The following is a 24,022-nucleotide window of genomic DNA, read 5'->3' as shown; positions in this document are numbered from 1 at the left end:
GTGTGGATGTTACATGATCCACTGACCTACTGTGTGGATGTTACATGATCCACTGACCCACTGTGTGGATGTTACATGATCCACTGACCCACTGTGTGGATGTTACATGATCCTCTGACCCACTGTGTGGATGTGAGATGATCCACTGACCCACTGTGTGGATGATACATGATCCACTGACCCACTGTGTGGATGTTACATGATCAACTGTGTGGATGTTACATGATCCACTGACATACTGTGTGGATGTTACATGATCCACTGACCTACTGTGTGGATGTTACATGATCCACTGAGTGGATGTTACATGATCCACTGACCCACTGTGTGGATGTTACATGATCCACTGCCCTACTGTGTGGATGTAACATGATCCACTGCCCTACTGTGTGGATGTTACATGATCCACTGCCCTATTGTGTGGATGTTACATCATCCACTGACACACTGTGTGGATGTTACATGATCCACTGACCCACTGTGTGGATGTTACATGATCCACTGACCCACTGTGTGGATGTTACATGATCCACTGACCCACTGTGTGGATGTTACATGATCCACTGACCCACTGTGTGGATGATACATGATCCACTGACCCACTGTGTGGATGTTACATCATCCACTGTGTGGATGTTACATGATCCACTGCCCTACTGTGTGGATGTTACATGATCCACTGACCCACTGTGTGGATGTTACATGATCCACTGACCTACTGTGTGGATGTAACATGATCCACTGACCCACTGTGTGGATGTAACATGATCCACTGACCCACTGTGTGGATGTAACATGATCCACTGACCCACTGTGTGGATGTAACATGATCCACTGACCCACTGTGTGGATGTAACATGATCCACTGACCCACTGTGTGTATGTAACATGATCCACTGACCCACTGTGTGGATGTTACATGATCCACTGACCCACTGTGTGGATGTTACATGATCCACTGCCCTACTGTGTGGATGTAACATGATCCACTGACCCACTGTGTGAATGTTACATGATCCACTGACCTACTGTGTGGATGTTACATGATCCACTGACCTACTGTGTGGATGTAACATGATCCACTGACCCACCGTGTGGATGTTACATGATCCACTGACCCACTGTGTGGATGTTACATGATCCACTGCCCTACTGTGTGGATGTAACATGATCCACTGACCCACTGTGTGGATGTTACATGATCCACTGACCCACTGTGTGGATGTTTCATGATCCACTGACCCACTGTGTGAATGTTACATGATGCACTGACCTACTGTGTGGATGTTACATAATCCACTGACCCACTGTGTGAATGTTACATGATCCACTGACCTACTGTGTGGATGTTACATGATCCACTGACCTACTGTGTGGATGTAACATGATCCACTGACCCACTGTGTGGATGTTACATGATCCACTGACCCACTGTGTGGATGTTACATGATCCACTGCCCTACTGTGTGGATGTAACATGATCCACTGACCCACTGTGTGGATGTTACATGATCCACTGACCCACTGTGTGGATGTTTCATGATCCACTGACCCACTGTGTGGATGTTACATGATCGACTGTGTGGATGTTACATGATCGACTGTGTGGATGTAACATGATCCACTGACCCACTGTGTGGATGATACATGATCCACTGTGTTGATGATACATGATCCACTGACCCACTGTGTTGATGATACATGATCCACTGTGTTGATGTTACATGATCCACTGACCTACTGTGTGGATGTTACATGATCGACTGTGTGGATGTAACATGATCCACTGACCCACTGTGTTGATGATACATGATCCACTGAACCACTGTGTGGATGTTACATGATCGACTGTGTGGATGTATAATGATCCACTGACCCACTGTGTGTATGTTACATGATCCACTGACCCACTGTGTTGATGATACATGATCCACTGTGTGGATGTTACATGATCCACTGACCTACTGTGTGGATGTTACATGATCCACTGGCCTACTGTGTGCATGTTACATGATCCACTGACCCACTGTGTGGATGTTACATGATCCACTGACCCACTGTGTGGATGTTACATGATCCACTGACCCACTGTGTGGATCTTACATGATCCACTGACCCACTGTGTGGATGTTACATGATCCACTGACCTACTGTGTCGATGTTACATGATCCACTGACCTACTGTGTGGATGTTACATGATCCACTGACCCACTGTGTGGATGTTACATGATCCACTGACCTACTGTGTGGATGTTACATGATCCACTGACCCACTGTGTGGATGTTACATGATCCACTGACCCACTGTGTGGATCATACATGATCCACTGACCTGTGTCGGTGTATGGCAGACCATACGATCTCTGATGAAATGACAAGAAGACTCAAACTGTAGTTATTTTATTCAAGTTTTAGCAATGAAGACAAAAGTCAGACATGACAACATCATTGACATTTATATTAAAACGTGTTCGAATTTGAGCAAATAAATATAAATGACGTATGTGTCAGAATGCATCTGGTGCTTTGTAAGACATCAAGTGTTCTCGTAATCATGGTTGTCAATGGCAACCGGCAAGTGCCGAGGAATGTACAGTGAGACCTGCGTCAGGTGGGGGCAGACTGAATCAATTGTTAGATTCAGTTTTGTTCCAATAGAAAAAATACCAAGTAATATCTGAAAGGCAGAAATATATAAATAATACATTTTGTAGTTATCAATAATGTTACACATTCAATTTATGAATATCTTGTGACAAACTAATTTCTTCTAAAACACAGCCAAGAGGTGTACGCAACTGTGAAGCAAATGTATGTTTATAATGGTTTTGTTTCCGATAAAAAAATATCCACATTCAACAGATTATCATTCAAAACTGGCTTCCATTATGATGTCATGCTTAGCCTATAAGCTGACTACTCTCACTAAACATACAAAAGCTACTCGCCTGAATCAATCAGATAACAAACTGTAAAGTCAGTCAAGTCTAATTGCACCTAATATACTGATCAACATAACAAAGTACCGGGGTATACACCATATATTCAAGCATACATCAGCAGATGCAACACCGCCATGACGGACTCAATACATGTCTATCAGTACAAATGCTATTCTGTCAGCAGATGGATTGAACTGGGAATAGTTATTGAGTTCAGACTAACCCAATCAGAGCTGCATGTATACATAGGAATGTTTTGGATTATCTTCATTTGACTTCCGCCTATTCATGTAGGGTATAAAACATCCCAGAACATTTCAAGTAACCAGAGGACCAGGAAAACATCATCAACCTGTCTCCCCATGGAGGTGGTCCGTTAAACAGTTTTAACCTTTCTATCAAAGTCAGACAGACTTTCTCAGCTGGAGTATTCACCTGCCCTCCATGTTTCACTTACTTCATGAGAACTTTATAACGTGACACAAGAAGGTCGGACACTTCACTCCCCCTTGGTGCCAGCATAGCTGCTGTTTCATTGTGTTTGTTCCTGGCGTGGATGTCCTGAACATCCTTCATCTTCTTTTCGAGGACAGACTTTACTATCTCCAGATGTCCTCCCTCACTGGCCAGATGAAGGATGTTGTTACCATCATCATCCACAAACGATGCAGCTTTTTTCTCCACAAGTAATTCAAATATTTCTTTCTCACCCCGCCTTGCTGCCATCATCAAGGGCGTCCTGTTGTATTGTCCAGGTCTGCTTATGTCCACCAAGTCCACGACACGCTTAACAATGTCCTCATATCCCCCTAGACAGGCCACATGGAGGACGTTGTCTCCAGCAGCATCAAGTAGTGTAAGATCAGCTCCTTCCTTCACAAGTAGATCAACCACCTTTTCATTTCCCCGGTATGCAGCGGCCATCAATGGAGTCCTGCCGGCCTGTCCTCTACCATCGATGTCTACAGGTTTATGTGAGATGATATACTTCACAATCTCCTCATTCCCACCCCAACAGGCCAGTAGCAGGATGTTGTTTCCTTCATTGTCCACCTCTGATGGGAAACCCCCTTTACTTACAAGTAACTGAAACAGTTTCATATATCCCTGCCGAGCTACGAACATTGCCGGTGTCCTCCCGTCCAGGCCTGTGTTGTTGATGTCCACCTTGCCCAGTGACAGGACATACTTGACCATTGCAAAATTAGATCCATAGCAGGCCCAGTGAAGGATGTTGTGTCTGTCCTTATCGTGTAGTGACACATCAGCCCTTTTCTTCACAAGCAAGTCCAGCACTTCTCTGTGCCCCCTCCTTGCTGCCCACATCACTGGTGTCATCCCACCGCAGTCTTTCTTGTCGATGTCCTCCGGGCTCTGATCCAGGAGGTCCCTCACACTCTGTAGATTCCCCCCCTTGCAGGCAACGATGAGGTCAGTGTCCGGAGTCTGGAGGTCAGTGTCCGGAGTCTGGAGGTCAGTGTCCGGAGTCTGGAGGTCAGTGTCCGGAGTCTGGAGGTCAGTGTCCGGAGTCTGGAGGTCAGTGTCTGCTGTAACACAAAGGGCGACTGCTGGTCATGTGTTCGACATCTTACAAATAAGGAACATGGTCTTCTACAGGTACATCATGCAATGCAAATAGTTAAAGAATGTCAGTGGCATGAGCACCAAGTGCCAAGAAAGCAATATTCCTGTTATATCAGGGCAGCCTGTGCATGATCAAGTCTCTGACAGGTAACACTCCATGATATCTGAATATGATGCTATGCATGGAGTCGGCTGTTATGACAAACAGGACTCCACTCTGACCTGGAAGACCAACTGGGTCAGAAGATTACAGGAACAGAACCGCATCTTTAACATATACTCTAAACAGCTTTATTTCTGCGTCGTTAAAATATTATGAATACCACACCAAAGACAATACTGCGACGAGATAATTTTGCGAGTTGCCGTGTTGAGATGATCCCTCGATTACCAAACAATAGACAGCTTCTCTCCGGAGCTAGTTAATCTGAGTAGGCCGGAAAGTTGACCGGAAGGGATTGCGACCAATTATCAAATATGATAATTGACTCAACTCAGTGTCATGACTGTGAGTTTGAATGCAAACTATATAAGAAGACACTAATTGGTCTGTTTACACTGTCATTTGTGATGTATTGTGTGACCATTCTGCATTCATTTGTGTTTTTAACTTATTGAGTAACTTGTGGTTCTGGTTGATGATTTCAACATTTGATGATGTGTTGCAATGAATAAAGTATGTATGTATTATTTATACTTATTTTTGCGTTTTTATTTTTTGCGATTGAGTCTCGTTCACAAAACTCGCAATAATAAAACGGTCGCAAAGAATTACCTGTTTACTATGCAAAACAAGTAGGGGATAGTGTGACTCCTCAAGACATATCTCATGATCTGTATGATGATGGCAAATGATCATATCAGCTTAATGTGGGAGGATACCTGAAGTGATGCAGGTCTCAGACGTTTACCACTCCGATGAAACCCACAAGCACGGGTATGGATAATGGTGACCTAGAAACATCATCAGTCAAACAAATTTTAGAGCAAAGCAAGTTAAAACTTATGTTATTTTCATTCAGGCAGGCTAAATTAAAACAACTACTTGCTACTGAGTTCGTACCCCTACCACCTTCAAGCAGTTGTGTCCCCTCCGCATTACTCGAGTCTGAAAATAAGAAAATTAGCAAGGACAAAAGTAATCAGAGAAGACTGAGCACGAGGATGTGGTGTCAGTTTGTTGAAATAGTTACAGTATGAGGTCCGCCAGGTGCTGGTGACCTAACAATTCAGTTCGTTAATGCCCGGTCAAAGCCAAAAGATACATGACATAACAGCTCTACAGGCTGACCAGTGTACACAACATAGCGCTTGTTATGACAGACAACAGTAACTAGGGCTGGCTTAAACAATAGGTAATAGGAATTATCGTTGATGGGAAGAAATATTAATGATTATCGACTTGAAAATTGTGTCATTGATAAAATCATACATGAGTTATTTTGTAATTGTGTATCATGTCAATAGCTGAAGACGGAAAGCAACTGTTTCTGTTATATCATAATTGTCCACTCACCAGTGCAGTGAAATATGTTGAATTCTTTAAGACTTTTTTTTTGCGTATTTGCTCAAAGTTACCTCTCTGATATTTAACGAAACGATATCTATGATCTGTACCGATAGCCAGCTGTAACAGTAACTTGTTTTTGTTGTAGATTGGGTTCTTAAAGTATGCTGCTCTTTCAATTTGTTAAAAAAGTGTATGAGGCAATGATTTAAAGAGTAAGGCATAATTGCTTGGAAATATTTGAATTTGTTTTAGTTGTTTTTTATTTTAAAAAATGCTGTGCACCCATGAGGTACACCTTCAGTCAAATCAAACACCAGTACTCCTTAAACATGCTAAATCTAAAATAAGATAAGAGTTTCACTTACAAGCGTCAACAAATATCACAATATGGGACAAATAATTGATAAATATCAATAAATATATCACAGCTTATCTTGCCTTCAAGTATTCCTTTGTCTGGGGCGTTGCAACTAAAGTAGTCATTAAGTCACAGCAATCTCATTAAAATCAGATCTAAGTTCTCGCTGCCGCTTAACAAATAGCGAGAACTGAGTTCTGATTTTAATGAGACTGTAAGTCACAGTCACCTGCTTGTTGCTTTTATAATATAGCTTTCTCTCTTTCAACCACATTTGTAACAAGGATCTCGTAAGACTTGATGATTCACTGTGCAGAGCCATGTCCCTCAGGCCAGGTTTGTCCTGATTGTTTCTAAATCTGTCAGCACGGTGATACTTACACCTATTTCATGTTGGATTCACGTGTATTGTGTTCCTACTGCCTTGATACTTACCATGCTTACGGCGTCTACTTCTGAAACAGAATAACAAATATCATCAGTAATATGTCAATCAACAATAATGAGCATTTCTGATTAACTGCAATGTTTTTATACTGACCTGACGCTACACAGTGCTTTAGCTTCCTTACCTTATGCAAACAGACAGTACTGGAACGAAGAGACAGTTTAAACAGACCACAGCCCGTGCCTAGCCATCCACGAGTTATCCCACTTGGCCTCCACTCCTCATATTCTTCACTGGATGACATCAGACGTAGAGTACACAGTGGCGCCAACAGTGAGGCGGAGGAGGAGGATGGAGTCCGGTGTGGGCCTATAGGTGTAGCATCAGATAAGTATAAATCATTGCATTAAATCAGAAATGCTCATGTTTTACCTTACCTGACACTACACAGTGCTTTTTTCGACTGACATGAAAGAGGGGCTTACTGTGAGAAGCGCCAGGAACACTGAAGAAGCATAATAAAACCGTCGGGCAGAAAACCCAGCAGGCGACAGCAAGGTAGCAGCTCCCGGGACGACAGGCAAGGGGCTAAGATGCAGCTCAAGCCCTCTCGGAACAGAATGGTGGTCTGAAGGAAGAGAGAACATTGCGTGACAGAGGGTAAAAGCAAGGTATTCCGTGTCCGGCTCAAAAAAAGGGGGAAAAAGTTTTACTAGTTACCGACATAACAGTACCTAGCAACCCAAGAGGAGCAGCAAAAAGGATGGTCCTACCTTGGCAATAGGCGCTTGAGGGACCTGTGTGACCGCAGACAGCCACGCTCCTCAGAATCTGCATGGTCAAAGGCATCTGGGGTTGGTCAGCTGCTGAGCCAGGACAAGTGGACGTCCTCCACCAAAATGTTGTGAAGGTAATGGCTGGCGAAGACAGAAGTAGATGACCAGAAGCACCCCTCCATGATGGATTGGAGAACCGTCAGGGTCTGGATGCGTTTGTGAGGATTGAGCAGCAGATTTGTACACTCCGTGAGACGTAATACGAGTTCTCCTGCGAGCTGAAGGAGCCTGGGAACCCAAATGTGGAACGGCCAGTTAGGCGCAACCAAAAGCAGTTACAAAGGACAGGTCTGTGCAGCCTTCTGAATGACCTGGGGGCGGAAAAGCGTACGCGCTTAGGCCGACCCAGGACAGAGCGAGGCCGTCTACCTCCCAAGCAGCTGGGTCCCGGACAGGAGACACGTACACCGGCAGTTGGTGGTTACACACTGTTGCGAAGGGATCCACGATCGCACAAGCACCGGGTGGAGCATCCACTCTGTGGGGGACGGATGATCGGTTCTTGACAGGGAGTCGGCTAAGACCATCGACCAGATTAAACAGGCGGAAGGTCTGCTACAGTCAACCCTTGCCTGTTGATGTAATACACAACCGTGGAGTTGTCCAAGGCGACCGTGAGACAGCCTCCAACTCCAATTGTTGATGTGCCACTCGCATTCTGAAGGAGTCAAAAGACTGGAAGCGGTTTCCTGGAGAAGATGGGCACTCCATCCTTGAGTGATGTGTCCACGAAGAGATGGTGAGTGGCCTCGAAGCTTGTCATAGAGCAACCACTCAAGATGTTCCATGGGACTGGCCACCACTCCAGGAACAGAAGTAATTCCCTTGGCACAGGGGACCTGACAGGTCTGAGTGCAGAAATGGCAGGAGAAACTGTTGAAGGGGATGCAGTTGAAGACGACCCCTGGACATTAGATCCTGAGCTGAGGTCAACAACCCGAGAGATCGAGAGGTTGAGAGAGGGCTCTCCTGATCCCAGATTGGATCGCTGCGAACCGTTGCGGAGGAACCTGTATCAAGGAGAGTTCTGTCAGAAAGAGAAGCCTATGAAGGTGAGATGGCGAGGAGGAGTCAGATCCGATTTCTCCATGTTGATCAACCAACCCAACCAATTGAGAAGGCAAAGGGTGAAATCGCGCTGAAGAATCAAGGTTTGATTGATGCAGTCGTCAAGAAAAGCTCCGAACCGAATCCCCCTGTGGTGAAGGAACGCAACATCGGATGGGTTATATGGGTGAAAAACCATGGAGCTGTGGAAATGCCAAATGGGAGCAGGTAGGCTTTCCACTGAAAGCGCTGGCCCCGGAAGCTGAAGCTGAGGAAATGACGATGTGCTGCCCGAATGGGAACATGCTGGTAGGCATCCTGGAGATCCATCGGTTGAAGGAGGTGGCGCAGAGACCGGATGGAGATTATCGGGAAATGTGGCGGTGGCGCAAGATAATGAGGGTTGGGAGACTGTGTTCGCTTGGGAGACTGGCGTTGGGGCCGAAATGAAAAAAGAAGATGACTTCTGCTTCAAACTTGGTCTCTTAACAACATATGATTTCAGCTGCTGAGAGAATTGTGAAGAAATGAGACGTTCCATGTTGCTAAGGAGGCGAAACTGTTGTTGATGAGTATCCTAACTCTGGGCCTCCTTAGCAACAGTCGGGATCTGGCCATTGAAGAGAGCCGACCCAGACCAAGGTTGGCGCATCACTTGCGTCTTGAACGACGGATCCCAGGAGGACTGCTTGAGCAAAACGATTGTGATGGGTCCAAGGCAGTATTGTAGATGAGTTGACATGTGTACAAATTGACGCTGTTGCCAATCCACGACAGAGAGGAGCTGGTCATTGGCCTCTGATGGATTCTTGTCCAAGCAGTCCTGTATGGCCGAGTTGACGGAAGCCATCGCCGACTGTGGATAAAGAGAGTGACAGAGCGCGGCGTCCATTCTACCAAGTTGTGAATCTGTCATCTGAATCGAGGTACTGGGCTGAGAAGAGCCTTAGCATCCGTACGTCTTCATCAACAGGAGGAGAGACGTTGGCAAATTCCATGGGGTGGGAATGATAGTGTTCTTTCCGAAATCTAGGAACTTTAATCGATGGGAGGCGATGGCCTGCGAGACGAAAAGCTGGCGATCTGGTGATCTATGGCGATGGCCTGACAATAGCTGATGACGATTTCATGAAATGGGACGACGGTCTGGGGCCGGCTGATGGTGATTGCGAGACACATGATGACAATCAGGGAATAACTGGTGAAACTGTCCCGGCGAAAAAATGTAAACAGCGCATAAGTGTAACGAGCAGAATCAAATATGAAGCAAAACATGTTACTGGACAATATGTGAACACAAGCATAACACTGTGTGAAGTGCGACTGGAAGCAATTAAAAAAAATAATGCGCCTAATTAATGGGAACTATGTCAATAGAAAGCCATAATCAACAAAATAAATGAGAGAATAGTTTCAGAAAACTATAGCAAAAGGTACATTTACAAGCAACCTCGTAACCACGAGATGCATGAAAGATAAACTGGCGACTATGGTGCGACACATGCAAAGTTACACAGCCACGAATATAAATCTAATTACAAGTTTTAAACCACAAACGAGCGGATATATCAAGCATGGAAAGGATATATGGAGGTAACACCACCTGAAGACGAAATTGAAGACAATGATAAGGTAAGTTGAACTCTGTTCCAAATATATGTCTGTCCATAAGGCAGACAGAGAAAAACATAAGGCGTGGAGGGCCAAGGGGGAAAACTCGTGGATGGCTAGGCACGGGCTGCGGTCTGTTTAAACTGTCTCTTCGTTCCAGTACTGTCTGTTTGTATAATGCAGGAAAGCTAAAGCTCTGTGTAGCGTCAGGTAAGGTAAAACATGATTATCTGTAAGTACTTAAGATCTGTTTATGTGAGAACATTGGTTCTGGAAACCCTTGGCTCCGGAGAGTGCCTAAGGCTTCGGTCCTGCCCAACCCTGAAGCACATGTACCACATGTGGTGCTCCTTGGGCAAGTGACTTTGTTCAAAATGTGCCTCTGTTCACCCAGCAGTGAATGGGTACCCGCTAGGATGAGAAGTACACACACTGACCGGGTTAATATTGCACTTTGAGCATTATATGCCTTGATTGTTGTTCAAGTCTTTGAATGGCATTTGGAAGTGATACACTTAAGGAAGAGAATTTATGGATGACAACATACGGAAGTAATATTCATTTATGTAAGACTAGAAGGCACGGAGTGAGTCTCCAGCAGGAGAACAAATTATCATCAAAAGTCAACATCTGTTTGAGTGAAATATAATCCTACTTTCTGAGTTTCATGATGTGTACAATCAAGGCGATGGTGAGGATGACGATGATGATGGCGAACACAAGGACAAGTATAACAACCAGTGGTGTTGTGGCAGATTCTTGCGACGTCTTGCTTTCACTTTGTTCTTGACAACTTTCTGTAAATAATACATCTTCTCATTAGTGCTAGACTATACTCGGTAATGAAAATTTATTTTGAGAAAGTGTCACCACACTTGGAATTGGCCATCTTGAACCTTGTGACCTTGACCTTTTGACCTCATGAACTACCTATGGCCATGACATTCACACTGGGCTTAGTGCCCACATGTACATGATGCTCTACGTTAAAAGCACAGCATGTTTGTTTCCAATGTTTATTTATAATTTTACTGATATGGTTTGAAACAAAGAATGTTATACATGTAGTCGGATGCATATTTCTAATTAGTGTGTGTGTCTTTGTTGTTTAATCTCACACTTAGGCTGTATTCTGATTTTAGTTAGGGTACATTTCTTTATACAAAAACATAGCTGGGGTACATTTCTGTGTACAAAAACATAGCTGGGGTACATTTCTGTGTACAAAAACATAGCTGGGGTACATTTCTGTGTACAAAAACATAGCTGGGGTACATTTCTGTGTACAAAAACATAGCTGGGGTACATTTCTGTGTACAAAAACATAGCTGGGGTACATTTCTGTGTACAAAAACATAGCTGGGGTACATTTCTGTGTACAAAAAACATAGCTGGGGTATATATCTGTATTACCTGTGCTGACAACGACCCCTTCAGCCGCACTAAGCAATATTCCAAATATATGAAGATGGCCTTTACATAATCGAGACTGGTGAACTGCAGACAACATATTTTAGAACTATTGTCTATTCAGACACAATTTATGGATTACAACTTCTTTAATACTGTAAAGGCGACGTTTCGGTATAGATCCTAAAACCGTTGTCAAGCAAGACTGAATAAGGAACATGGTACAGAATATATATAGTAGGTGGGGCATTCACAGTAACAACAATTGTGTACATGAGTAAGTAATGACAACAGAAGGATAATACTGTCACAGCGTGATGGACAGAGAACACATAGGTGGAAGCCAATGGGACATGAAGCCAAAAAAACAGGATACATTTGCTTATTGAGTTCATAGTAGGTGCATGAGATGAAATAGTCTTGATCTCTGTTGATTGATGACTTGTAGCGGTGAATGTGGACTGCTTCTGTTAGTTTTCTTTGAATAAAGTCATGGAGGTTGTTGGAGAAGATCTGGGCGTTTTCCCAGTTGATGTTATGACCTCATGTGTTCACCGCCGCCATGTTCCTCATTCAGTCTTGCTTGACAACGGTATTAGGATCGATACCGAAACATCGCCTTTACAGTAATAAAAGAAGTTGTTATCCATAAATTGTGTCTTCTTTGTCATCCATCAACTTCTAAGTAATGCCTATCAAACAATTTATGGGCTATCTGTCTATCTTCCATGTCCATAGTCTCAGTATTCCGAATGTGATATACTCAGCTTACTTTGACAAAGTGATATCTTGATATCCATACCACAGAGTGAAAACAGCTCGCCTGAACACACCCCTGTCGGTGAAGGTCACCCACAGAGTTACCTGCCCTTTACATATTTTTTACTGTTCTCCTGTTTCTACACGCAGTCGACCTACCTTGGGACTGAGCAATGAATACATTACTAACTTCTCCTTCACGTTAAGCTTAGTTTTCCTGTTAGGTGGAATGGCTTCTGCTTATTCAGAAATGCTTGACTCATAATGTAGATTTTCATACTGGCCCTTATACCAAACAACAGGAAAATACCAACTTCTTGAGGAGAATTTGTCGACATATTGACTTACACCATATTTCTCCCATCAGCACATATGCACAGCAAACGTAATGACGTCATGGGCCAAGCGGGAGGATTACAACTTTTGAGGTATCGAGCAAGCTCTTTCTACAAAGATTTCAAAGCGTGTCATACAATGCTTGTGTAGCGGCCATAAAAAAAGGTAAGGATGTCATCTGTCTGTGGGATGACTCCACGCCCTGATACACATGCTCAAATGTTGTCGCTTTTATTGTACTTTACAGAGATCATGAATCCATTCAGAGCTGTACAAAGTACAATGTAAAAGTTGCAGAGAAGATCTTGAAAGTTCATGGCCGACATGACACCATTTAAGCTGAAATGCGCTAAAAGTAACAACATCCTGCAACCTTGCTGTGCCCATCAATGAATTGACTGACAGTATTTTGACATTTAACTTGCCACAGGACATTGTTATGATCCCTGACCCCCTCTGTACATACCTTTGGAGGTCTCACAGAAATCCCCTGCGTTGTTTCCTGTACAGCTGGTACAATAACCAGTCTGCTGACTACAGATGTGTCCCCCACAGTTCGTGCTGCAGGACAGATGACACTTGTCACCATACTTTCCAGGCACGCAGCCTTCAGAACACTTGCCACTGTGTCTGTCACAGTACACATCCTGTCTGGCATCAGGGAAACAGGAACGGCTGCAGTTCAGTTGACAGTGTTCTCCATATTTCCCGACTGGACAGTCCTGGCCCAAAACACCAAGTACTGAAAGAGAGAAAGGAGTACTCTCGATGCATTGTTTTACTATTTCAGGATGCAATAAAGACCTATGACTACCTGTAGCACAGCTAGGAGGTCATAGTTAGGGCTGTTACAATTCACTCACATGATCAAATCAAACCGTATACCTTCATGAATTCAAATTGTTATTCGTGGTCACTAGAATCGAATATTTACAAAAAAAATTAAAAAGAGTATTTTTACCGCTACTTAAGTTTTCTGTTATGCAAAATGGCATATGTACTACCCATGCAGTAGTCTGTTGTGTCGGTCATCTACAATTCCACCTCAGTTCAACGACTGATTGTCCATAACAGTCAAAGGCAAGCATGCGATCACTGTATTTATTTTTGCAACCATGGTTACACAGTCATGTGCATTTACATACCCTGTACCTAAAGGACTTACTGTATTTATACACAGATTTCTTCAATGACAACACTCTTACATATTCATTTGACAGTAATGTGGTCACTGGTCATTGTCACATTTGAGCAGATACTACCTGGATAAGTGCAGTATATAAATGTATAATATCATAATATGACATAATTCTTATTAAGGTCAAATACCCAAATTCTTTAGAATAATTTACCCACCTGGACTAGATATAACGGAGACCAATGAGATCGCCTCATCTGTTTCATATTTAGATCTATGTATAGATTCAGAGCAACAAAACACTCTCCACAAGACTAGAGGACAAGAGGGATGACTCCCAGTGTTGTCTGTTTTGAGTCGTAGTGGAGACTGTTTGTTAGGGGGAGTTGAATTTATCAACTTTTCCAATCAATTTTCCTGTTATGTTGAGCAATATAACAACAGCTCCAGCCTTTGATGTCTACATGTCACAACTTTATAAGTATAATTGAGCATACTCTTCCTACAAAGATTTCAAAGTGCACCTATGGCTCCTGCTCAAACGTTGCTTGATGAGGGTTACAACATTCCAGGCCTCAGTAAAACTATTAAAATGTTTTTTGACAGACCTGTAGAGGACATTTTCACATTTTGTCAGTGACAAAAATGATGTCCGATGCAGTAATATATTTTGACTTGTACCATATCTTCCCCTGTTTTGTCATAACAGTTGACTTGGCTTTGCATGTGTTTGACATTGCTGGGGCAGGATACTGTCACCTTTTCACGAACACCTGGTATCATCACTATTTGTGTGAGTCCCAAACACATGCTCAAGATATAGTCAGAATCATCATACAACAGACTCTTCTTTAAATAGATATTTCTCATGATTCTGGAAATGTCTTTTCATACCTGTAGAAAGGCTAGGTTTGTTATCACCTGAATTTATATTACATGGCTTTCAAAGCACACACGAAACCGTGAAACTGTTTATATATTTATATATTTTTTCATCGCAACAGGATAATTCTATTTTATTGTCAGTGTTCAGTTAGCCTCAATCACACAACATATACTTACCCACTTGTAGGAACAGCAGACTCCTACTCAACATTATCTTCACATCTGCATCCCCCATTCTGGAGAGGATATAAGACAAAGTAACGTGATGTTGTTCCACTCTTCTCACAGCGACAGCCTATTTGTGGGACTGTGTAGTCTGGATGAGGAGGTTGACGATGGGATGAAATACTCCATACATACAGAGTCCTACAAAACAGGCATGCTTCTTGTGAATTACATCCATTGATTCAATGGGTGCGTTGAACTGTTTGTTTAAAAAATAACATGAAAAAAATGCCTCATGCCCTGTTTACAATACACTGGATCAAAATATAATAATGACTTGACTGTGTTCAATTAAGTTTTCATTTAGATCGCAACTTAAATTTGAAATAATTATCTGCATTGTCTGTTGTTAACTTTGCGCATTTAATGAGCACTTCACTCTTGTCCTCTGTCTGACCAAGTAGCCCTGGTACGCAGATTATGACGTATTAAGTCATTCTTTAACACTCCTTCCTTAACGTCAGCAAGTCATTATCCTGCATTGATCAATGCTCCACTCGTTTGGACCTGTAGTCTAAACATGACCAGAATTACCTTCAGTGGATGTCCCCAGTACTTTTCTTAGATCCCAGAATGTCTGTGTTGATATCGGGTTACTTTCGGTGCCCTGCAGGTGATGCTTGGCGTAGGAGGTGGCCAAATGTCTGTGTTGATATCGGGTTACTTTCGGTGCCCTGCAGGTGATGCTTGGCGTAGGAGGTGGCCAAATGTCTGTGTTGATATCGGGTTACTTTCGGTGCCCTGCAGGTGATGCTTGGCGTAGGAGGTGGCCAAATGTCTGTGTTGATATCGGGTTACTTTCGGTGCCCTGCAGGTGATGCTTGGCGTAGGAGGTGGCCAAATGTCTGTGTTGATATCGGGTTACTTTCGGTGCCCTGCAGGTGATGCTTGGCGTAGGAGGTGGCCAAATGTCTGTGTTGATATCGGGTTACTTTCGGTGCCCTGCAGCCAATGCTGGCCGTAGGAGGTGGCCAAATGGTTGGGTGGTCAGACTCCGTGGTTGATTGCATGGCCACATACCCTGGCTCAAATCATAGATCACTGGATCGTCGGGTCCAGAAACCGGCTGTCATGCAACAGAAATACTGCTGAGAGCAGCATTAAACAACAAACAAATGAAAACATCAATAGTTGTTCGTACCTCTCAGCGCCTGTTTCAGGACTTACTGTTTTATTTGATATTGAGCCATTTTATTTTTAAACATGAATTTGCATATCTTAAATAATCAGTATTATTTAAAGAAATTGATCAATTTAAGCAATTGTCAGGGAGTATGGTTTTGTGCTGCTTTTAGCAATTTCGTCTATAAATTAAATTTAGTCAAATAAAAAAAGAGTTTACAAATATGATTATGTAATTGACCAGAAATCCAAGAAGATCAGTGTTTGACAATTATTTTCATGTGACCTTTGACCATGTTACAGTTCATTGGTTATTGAACTTGACCTATCTTAATCAGAAACTATCTTACATAGAACCTGCCTGCCATGGACCATGGACATTGTCTATATTTAGGGTCCATGCATGGACCATGGACATTGTCTATATTTAGGGTCCATGCATGGACAATGGACATTGTCTATATTTAGGGTCCATGCGTGGACCATGGACATTGTCTATATTTAGGGTCCATGCATGGACAATGGACATTGTCTATATTTAGGGTCCATGCATGGACAATGGACATTGTCGTCTATATTTAGGGTCCATGCATGGACCATGGACATTATCTATATTTAGGGTCCATGCATGGACAATGGACATTGTCGTCTATATTTAGGGTCCATGCATGGACCATGGACATTATCTATATTTAGGGTCCATGCATGGACCATGGACATTATCTATATTTAGGGTCCATGCATGGACAATGGACATTATCTATATTTAGGGTCCATGCATGGACCATGGACATTATCTATATTTAGGGTCCATGCATGGACCATGGACATTATCTATATTTAGGCCCATGCATGGACCAAAACAATAAATAAAAAAAATAGAATATAATATGTAAAATATTATGACCTTTAAGTGGTTTAAACCTAAATAAATAATTTAAGGCATAAGTCATAATTATGTGCGATGGAGATAAGTGATCACCAGCCAGTGCAGATACTTCAGACATTAAAATCAAAAGGAAAACTTGCAAATTGTGCAATGTTGCAGTTCAAGTTGGCTTGATTCGAGTTACCTCCCCTCTTAGTCTTACTCCTTGTTACGAACTGAGATCTCATTTTTCCTGTCTGATAACACCACAGTCTATCACAAACAACACACAATGAATAACATCCATTCCACAGAGCACGTACAGACAGAAAAAGCTGCGCACGTTATTGCATTTAAATTGATAAATTCTCCCCAATAACATAACAAATAATATCAATAATTCGTTTGTGTTCGTGCAGAGACTATATTATCGTATATGGTCTGTGGTATTTATATTTATATCATTTTCCACCTAAAGCGGGCATCATACGTAAAACGGATCGATAATACCTAGTTGGCCACCCGCAACCAATGATCGAGTTACGTCACATGGGTATGCCATTATCATAATTAATGTATGGCCAACAATGACAGCAGGTATTGACACTGTTCGCTTGAGTTGCGCCTCATTCGTGTCTTACCCTGAACGCCCGGAGATAATACACACAACTAGAGACGATCAGTATATATATACAGTCTCTGATACAAGGCTGGTGTCACCGTGTTCTTTCACTTTCACAACACAATAAACAATCTGCTACTGCAAGGAAATAGTGGCTTTGGGGTGTTCCGCCTTTACCGCCCATCAACTGGTCGCTGAAACAGTTTTTCTTCAGGAGGGATTCGTAGTATGTATACATGAGCGACCACTAGATGTCAGACAGAAAGTAAACAGTTCCACGGGCAGGACAGCACGACCACCACACACTGGCCCGTTTGCTTCCTGATCTTAGTATCGTGTGGACAGGCACTGTCGACTGAAGTCAGTGGTGATGAGAAATATGCTAATTATAGTAAACAATCAAATATACTTACGATAGAATGTGTAACGTGTTTGATTTCCCTGCTCGTACTGACATGTTAGAAACAGAACCGATAAAACACATCCTACTTTCGTTCTTGTGAAACAGGGGAGACAACTCAAGTTATTTGCTTCCGTGCAAGAAAGATAGTGCCATTGGACACAACCCAACAAAGCTGTGAAACGAATAGTCAGTCTTTTGGAGTTTAGCAACCACGTCAGATATACAGTTAATATGATAAAATGATAATAACACACAAAGCCATTTAGAAAGTGGTCAAATGTAAGAAAGGTTTACACTTGTCAGAAGGGTACACAAAGCACGTGATCTAGACTACCAGTTGTTGGACATTCATTTCGCGGAAGCCTCGGTGGCTGAGTGGATTAGATCGCTGACTTAGTGTTCTGGCGATGAGGTGCCTCACTCTGACAGTGTAGGTTCGAATCCCGGAATTACGAGAATTTGTACTTTACCCAAATGTAATCTTCGTTCCATTTGACCACTTTCTAAATGGCATTGTATGTTCATATTTATGCTATTTGGATGCAATAACCCTGGGGTGTTGGACTGTAAACCTGATAAAGATTATCAGACGTGAATTTGTTACGTGACATTCCTGTCATCCTTCCATAGATATGAAGGATTGGAACGCTCATAACATGTGACATCAACACACTTGAAGACATTTCAGTTCATTCTAACACTCAGTCAAGATTTGACTGTCTTGTGTGGTCCTTGTCATACCTCTTTCAATATACCAATGACTTGGATAGAGGGTTATGTACGTTTACATTATGCAATGATGTGTAATATTTAGTTTTGTTTCCTGTTCTGTGTTTCAGATCATTTGTGATGTCGAATAAAGATATGTCAAAACAGTATAACACCACTCTTTTAGCATGACATATATGCGATGTTCGTATCACAAGAGGTGAACAGTATACTCGACTTTGACTTATAATTCACTTCGGGACCGCCCCCGTGGTCTAGTGGTAGAGCCTTCGCGCGGAGAGGGGACCGCCTCCGTGGTCTATTGGTAGAGCCTCCGCGCGGAGAGGGGACCGCCTCCGTGGTCTAGTGGTAGAGCCTCCGCGCGGAGAGGGGACCGCCTCCGTGGTCTAGTGGTAGAGCCTCCGCCCGGAGAGGTGACCGCCCCATGGTCTAGTGGTAGAGCCTCCGCGCGGAGAGGGGACCGCCCCCGTGATCTAGTGGTAGACCCTTCGCGCGGAGAGGGGACCGCCTCCGTGGTCTAGTGGTAGAGCCTCCGCGCGGAGAGGCGACCGCCTCCGTGGTCTAGTGGTAGAACTTCCCCCCGGAGAGCGGAATGACCGGGGTTCGATCTTTTAACCCGACCCTACCAAAGCGCAAGGCTTATCTCGCGAAAACACTTGCATTAGCAGGAAGGCGACTTTCACTAGGTACCATGTTGTCACGCCCCATACAAAGTCGCCTTTTTTACAACTAGCATGTGTTTTGTCCATCGTTTCAGCCGGGCTTTTTTGGTAACAACTCCTATGTGCACTATTCGATTTAGATGAGAGGGTAGTAAGCCTTAGCTCAGTCTTCATACATAACGGCTACTGCCACTCCCGGGTGAAATATAATACTTGACACATTCCATCAACACCGTCCTATCACCGTTTGTGTGTCACTTCATTTAATGCCAGAAACGTCTGATCTGGACTGGTTTGCCTTCGTATACTAAGATGAGTGAGTGAGGCGGAAGACAACAGACACACTGTACTGTGGGAAATCGAGCCGGGCCGCTTTAAAGTTTTTAAAGTGGTAGAGCCTCCGCGCGGAGAGGGGACCGCCTCCGTGGTCTAGTGGTAGAGCCTCCGCCCGGAGAGGGGACAGCCCCCGTGGTCTAGTGGTAGAGCCTCCGCGCGGAGAGGGGACCGCCCCCATGGTGACTCGCACCGCTGATGACTCGCAGTAGGCTGGAAACACTGCACCCGAATACACCAGACATCAGTTGTAGATGTCACACAAACATGAGCATCAGTCAGCAGTGTTTATTCAGTGTAATGACGTCATTCCTGTAGGACATTTTAACTCACGTTACTATTCACGGTATACATACAGTACACGACGGTATACATACAGTACACGACGGTATACATACAGTACACGACGGTATACATACAGTACACGACGGTATACATACAGCACACGACGGTATACATACAGCACACGACGGTATACATACAGCACACGACGGTATACATACAGCACACGACGGTATACATACAGCACACGACGGTATACATACAGTACACGACGGTATACATACAGACCACGACGGTATACATACAGTACACGACGGTATACATACAGTACACGACGGTATACATACAGCACACGACGGTATACATACAGTACACGACGGTATACATACAGCACACACTGGTATACATACAGTACACGACGGTATACATACAGTACACGACGGTATACATACAGTACACGACGGTATACATACAGTACACGACGGTATACATACAGCACACGACGGTATACATACAGCACACGACGGTATACATACAGTACACGACGGTATACATACAGACCACGACGGTATACATACAGTACACGACGGTATACATACAGACCACGACGGTATACATACAGTACACGACGGTATAAATACAGTACACGACGGTATACATACAGTACACGACGGTATACATACAGTACACGACGGTATACATACAGACCACGACGGTATACATACAGTACACGACGGTATACATACAGTACACGACGGTATACATACAGACCACGACGGTATACATACAGTACACGACGGTATACATACAGTACACGACGGTATACATACAGTACACGACGGTATACATACAGACCACGACGGTATACATACAGTACACGACGGTATACATACAGTACACGACGGTATACATACAGCACACGACGGTATACATACAGCACACGACGGTATACATACAGCACACGACGGTATACATACAATACACACTGGTATACATACAGTACACGACGGTATACATACAGTACACGACGGTATACATACAGACCACGACGGTATACATACAGTACACGACGGTATACATACAGTACACGACGGTATACATACAGCACACGACGGTATACATACAGCACACGACGGTATACATACAGCACACGACGGTATACATACAGTACACGACGGTATACATACAGACCACGACGGTATACATACAGACCACGACGGTATACATACAGTACACGACGGTATACATACAGTACACGACGGTATACATACAGCACACGACGGTATACATACAGCACACGACGGTATACATACAGCACACGACGGTATACATACAATACACACTGGTATACATACAGTACACGACGGTATACATACAGTACACGACGGTATACATACAGACCACGACGGTATACATACAGTACACGACGGTATACATACAGTACACGACGGTATACATACAGCACACGACGGTATACATACAGCACACGACGGTATACATACAGCACACGACGGTATACATACAGTACACGACGGTATACATACAGACCACGACGGTATACATACAGCACACGACGGTATACATACAGTACACGACGGTATACATACAGTACACGACGGTATACATACAGACCACGACGGTATACATACAGTACACGACGGTATACATACAGCACACACTGGTATACATACAGCACACACTGGTATACATACAGTACACGACGGTATACATACAGTACACGACGGTATACATACAGACCACGACGATATACATACAGTACACGACGGTATACATACAGTACACGACGGTATACATACTGCACACGACGATATACATACAGTACACGACGGTATACATACAGACCACGACGGTATACATACTGCACACGACGGTATACATACAGTACACGACGGTATACATACAATACACGACGGTATACATACAGTACACGACGGTATACATACAGTACACGACGGTATACATACAGTACACGACGGTATACATACAGTACACGACGGTATACATACAGCACACGACGGTATACATACAGTACACGACGGTATACATACAGCACACGACGGTATACATACAGACCACGACGGTATACATACAGTACACGACGGTATACATACAGACCACGACGGTATACATACAGTACACGACGGTATACATACAGACCACGACGGTATACATACAGTACACGACGGTATACATACAGTACACGACGGTATACATACAGTACACGACGGTATACATACAGCACACGACGGTATACATACAGACCACGACGGTATACATACAGTACACGACGGTATACATACAGACCACGACGATATACATACAGTACACGACGGTATACATACAGCACACGACGATATACATACAGTACACGACGGTATACATACAGACCACGACGGTATACATACAGTACACGACGATATACATACAGTACACGACGGTATACATACAGTACACGACGATATACATACAGTACACGACGGTATACATACAGTACACGACGGTATACATACAGTACACGACGGTATACATACAATACACGACGGTAACACTGAGATAGCCCTACAGTAAGCAACAGCTACAAAAACACAGATTCAATATTTAGTAGGTACATAACTGGACAGAGAAGAAAGGTTTTGACTGTTATAATACAATTTTCTCTAATCGTTCATGTTGTGATCATTTATTACAGAAGGGTACATATCTTCAACAGCAGAGACCTGGTCACGGGTGGCACAGTCGCAGAGTTGGAATGATTCGACGGTTGGATTGGAATTGTCGTTCGCTCTTATTTACAGTACTCGGGTTGGGACGAGTCCAAATGTACTACCCGGGTACCCACGCCCCTTTTACCCGACGCTACCCGGGTACCCGCTGTTGGTGTCAAGAGATAGGTACAAAATGTCCGATTGGGAATAGTTGACAGTAGACACGTATAAAACGATGTGGTCATGCATACACTGAAGTTGATTGACGTTTTAGCTTTGTTCAAGCATATATAAGACAGAAGGAACGTGTTCATAGTCATAAAGAAATGCGAACATTAAAGACTTAACATTTTCGTGTAACCATGTAGTTATATAGGGAATTTTTCTCATGAAACAATATATCACGTGACTAACCACGGGTCCGGGTAGTCCTGTGGGTACCCGGGTCCTACTCAGTACCCACCCGACCCGAGTACCCGAGTGCCCTATACGGTACTTAAAGGTACCTGACCCTGTTTGGTGTGGTGTCTGCGATTTTCTCATTGAAACGACCGCCTCTGTGGTCTAGTGGTAGAGCGTCCGCCCGGAGAGCAGAAGGTCAGGGTTCGATCCCTGGTCGCCTCATACTAAAAGACGATAAACGATGGTACTTGTTGTTACACAGACTGGCGCTCGGCATTGAGTGGGGTATTCATGTTAAACTGCGGCATGGTATCTCAGCGTGCCAGCACTATAAATCGGCATCAGTCCGGACTAGTACAAGCAGACACACACACACACACACACGCATGCACGCACGCACGCACGCACACGCACACACACACACACACACACACACATTTTGTGTATGTATGTCGCTATATAAGTGCAATAATCTTGGATTTGGTTTGGTTTGTTTTTTAACGCCGCACTCAGCAATATTGACATCATGAGCATCGATCCACGCAATTGGGATATGATGAAGTGCATCAACAATGTCAGTGAGCCTGACCACCCGATCCCGTTAGTCGCCTCTTACAACAAGCACAGTCGTCTTTTACAGCAAGCATTGGTTGCTGAAGACCTACTCTACCCCGGATCGTCACTGGTTGCAATAATCTTGGACACGACGTTAACCCAATGTCACCTCACCTCATGACAGACCGTTGTCCCTTGGTCCAGCAGAGACACCACCTCAAGGAGGCAGCCCTGCTGCTGCAGAAAGTATCATGAACAGCTATTCCTCTGTAAGTGTAACGTTATTTA

The 24,022-nt window shown here is 43.7% G+C and overlaps 1 protein-coding gene across 1 annotated transcript; it reads right to left on the bottom strand.

Annotated features, from left to right (window-relative positions):
- Positions 1-2,423: 2,423 nt before the first annotated feature.
- On the bottom strand, positions 2,424-18,134 carry LOC139447695 (ankyrin repeat domain-containing protein 50-like). Its single transcript, XM_071229133.1, has 8 exons — positions 18,056-18,134; positions 15,565-16,118; positions 14,983-15,041; positions 13,249-13,524; positions 10,933-11,074; positions 6,831-6,850; positions 5,580-5,635; positions 2,424-4,410 (listed from the first exon to the last, which is right to left on the bottom strand). The coding sequence occupies exons 3-8, from the start codon at positions 15,038-15,040 to the stop codon at positions 3,397-3,399; spliced, it is 1,566 nt and encodes a 521-aa protein (XP_071085234.1). The 5' UTR covers position 15,041; positions 15,565-16,118; positions 18,056-18,134; the 3' UTR covers positions 2,424-3,396.
- Positions 18,135-24,022: the final 5,888 nt, after the last annotated feature.

The sequence above is a fragment of the Haliotis cracherodii genome, unplaced genomic scaffold (genome assembly GCF_022045235.1).
Source record: "Haliotis cracherodii isolate W230 unplaced genomic scaffold, xgHalCrac1.p SCAF_7, whole genome shotgun sequence".
NCBI classification, from domain to species: Eukaryota; Metazoa; Mollusca; class Gastropoda; order Lepetellida; family Haliotidae; genus Haliotis; species Haliotis cracherodii.
Note: the sequence above shows the minus strand (reverse complement) of the source record. Positions and strands in the feature narration are given on the sequence as shown.

Excerpts from the sequence above, each read along its gene's own strand:
- LOC139447695 (XM_071229133.1), bottom strand. The coding sequence starts at position 15,040 with ATGGGGGATGCAGATGTGAAGATAATGTTGAGTAGGAGTCTGCTGTTC. Across the intron at positions 6,851-10,932 it reads CACATCATGAAACTCAGAAA|AAGTAGACGCCGTAAGCATG; the intron begins GTAGGATTATAT and ends ATTCTGTTTCAG. Across the intron at positions 5,636-6,830 it reads AAGTAGACGCCGTAAGCATG|ACTCGAGTAATGCGGAGGGG; the intron begins GTAAGTATCAAG and ends TCTTATTTTCAG.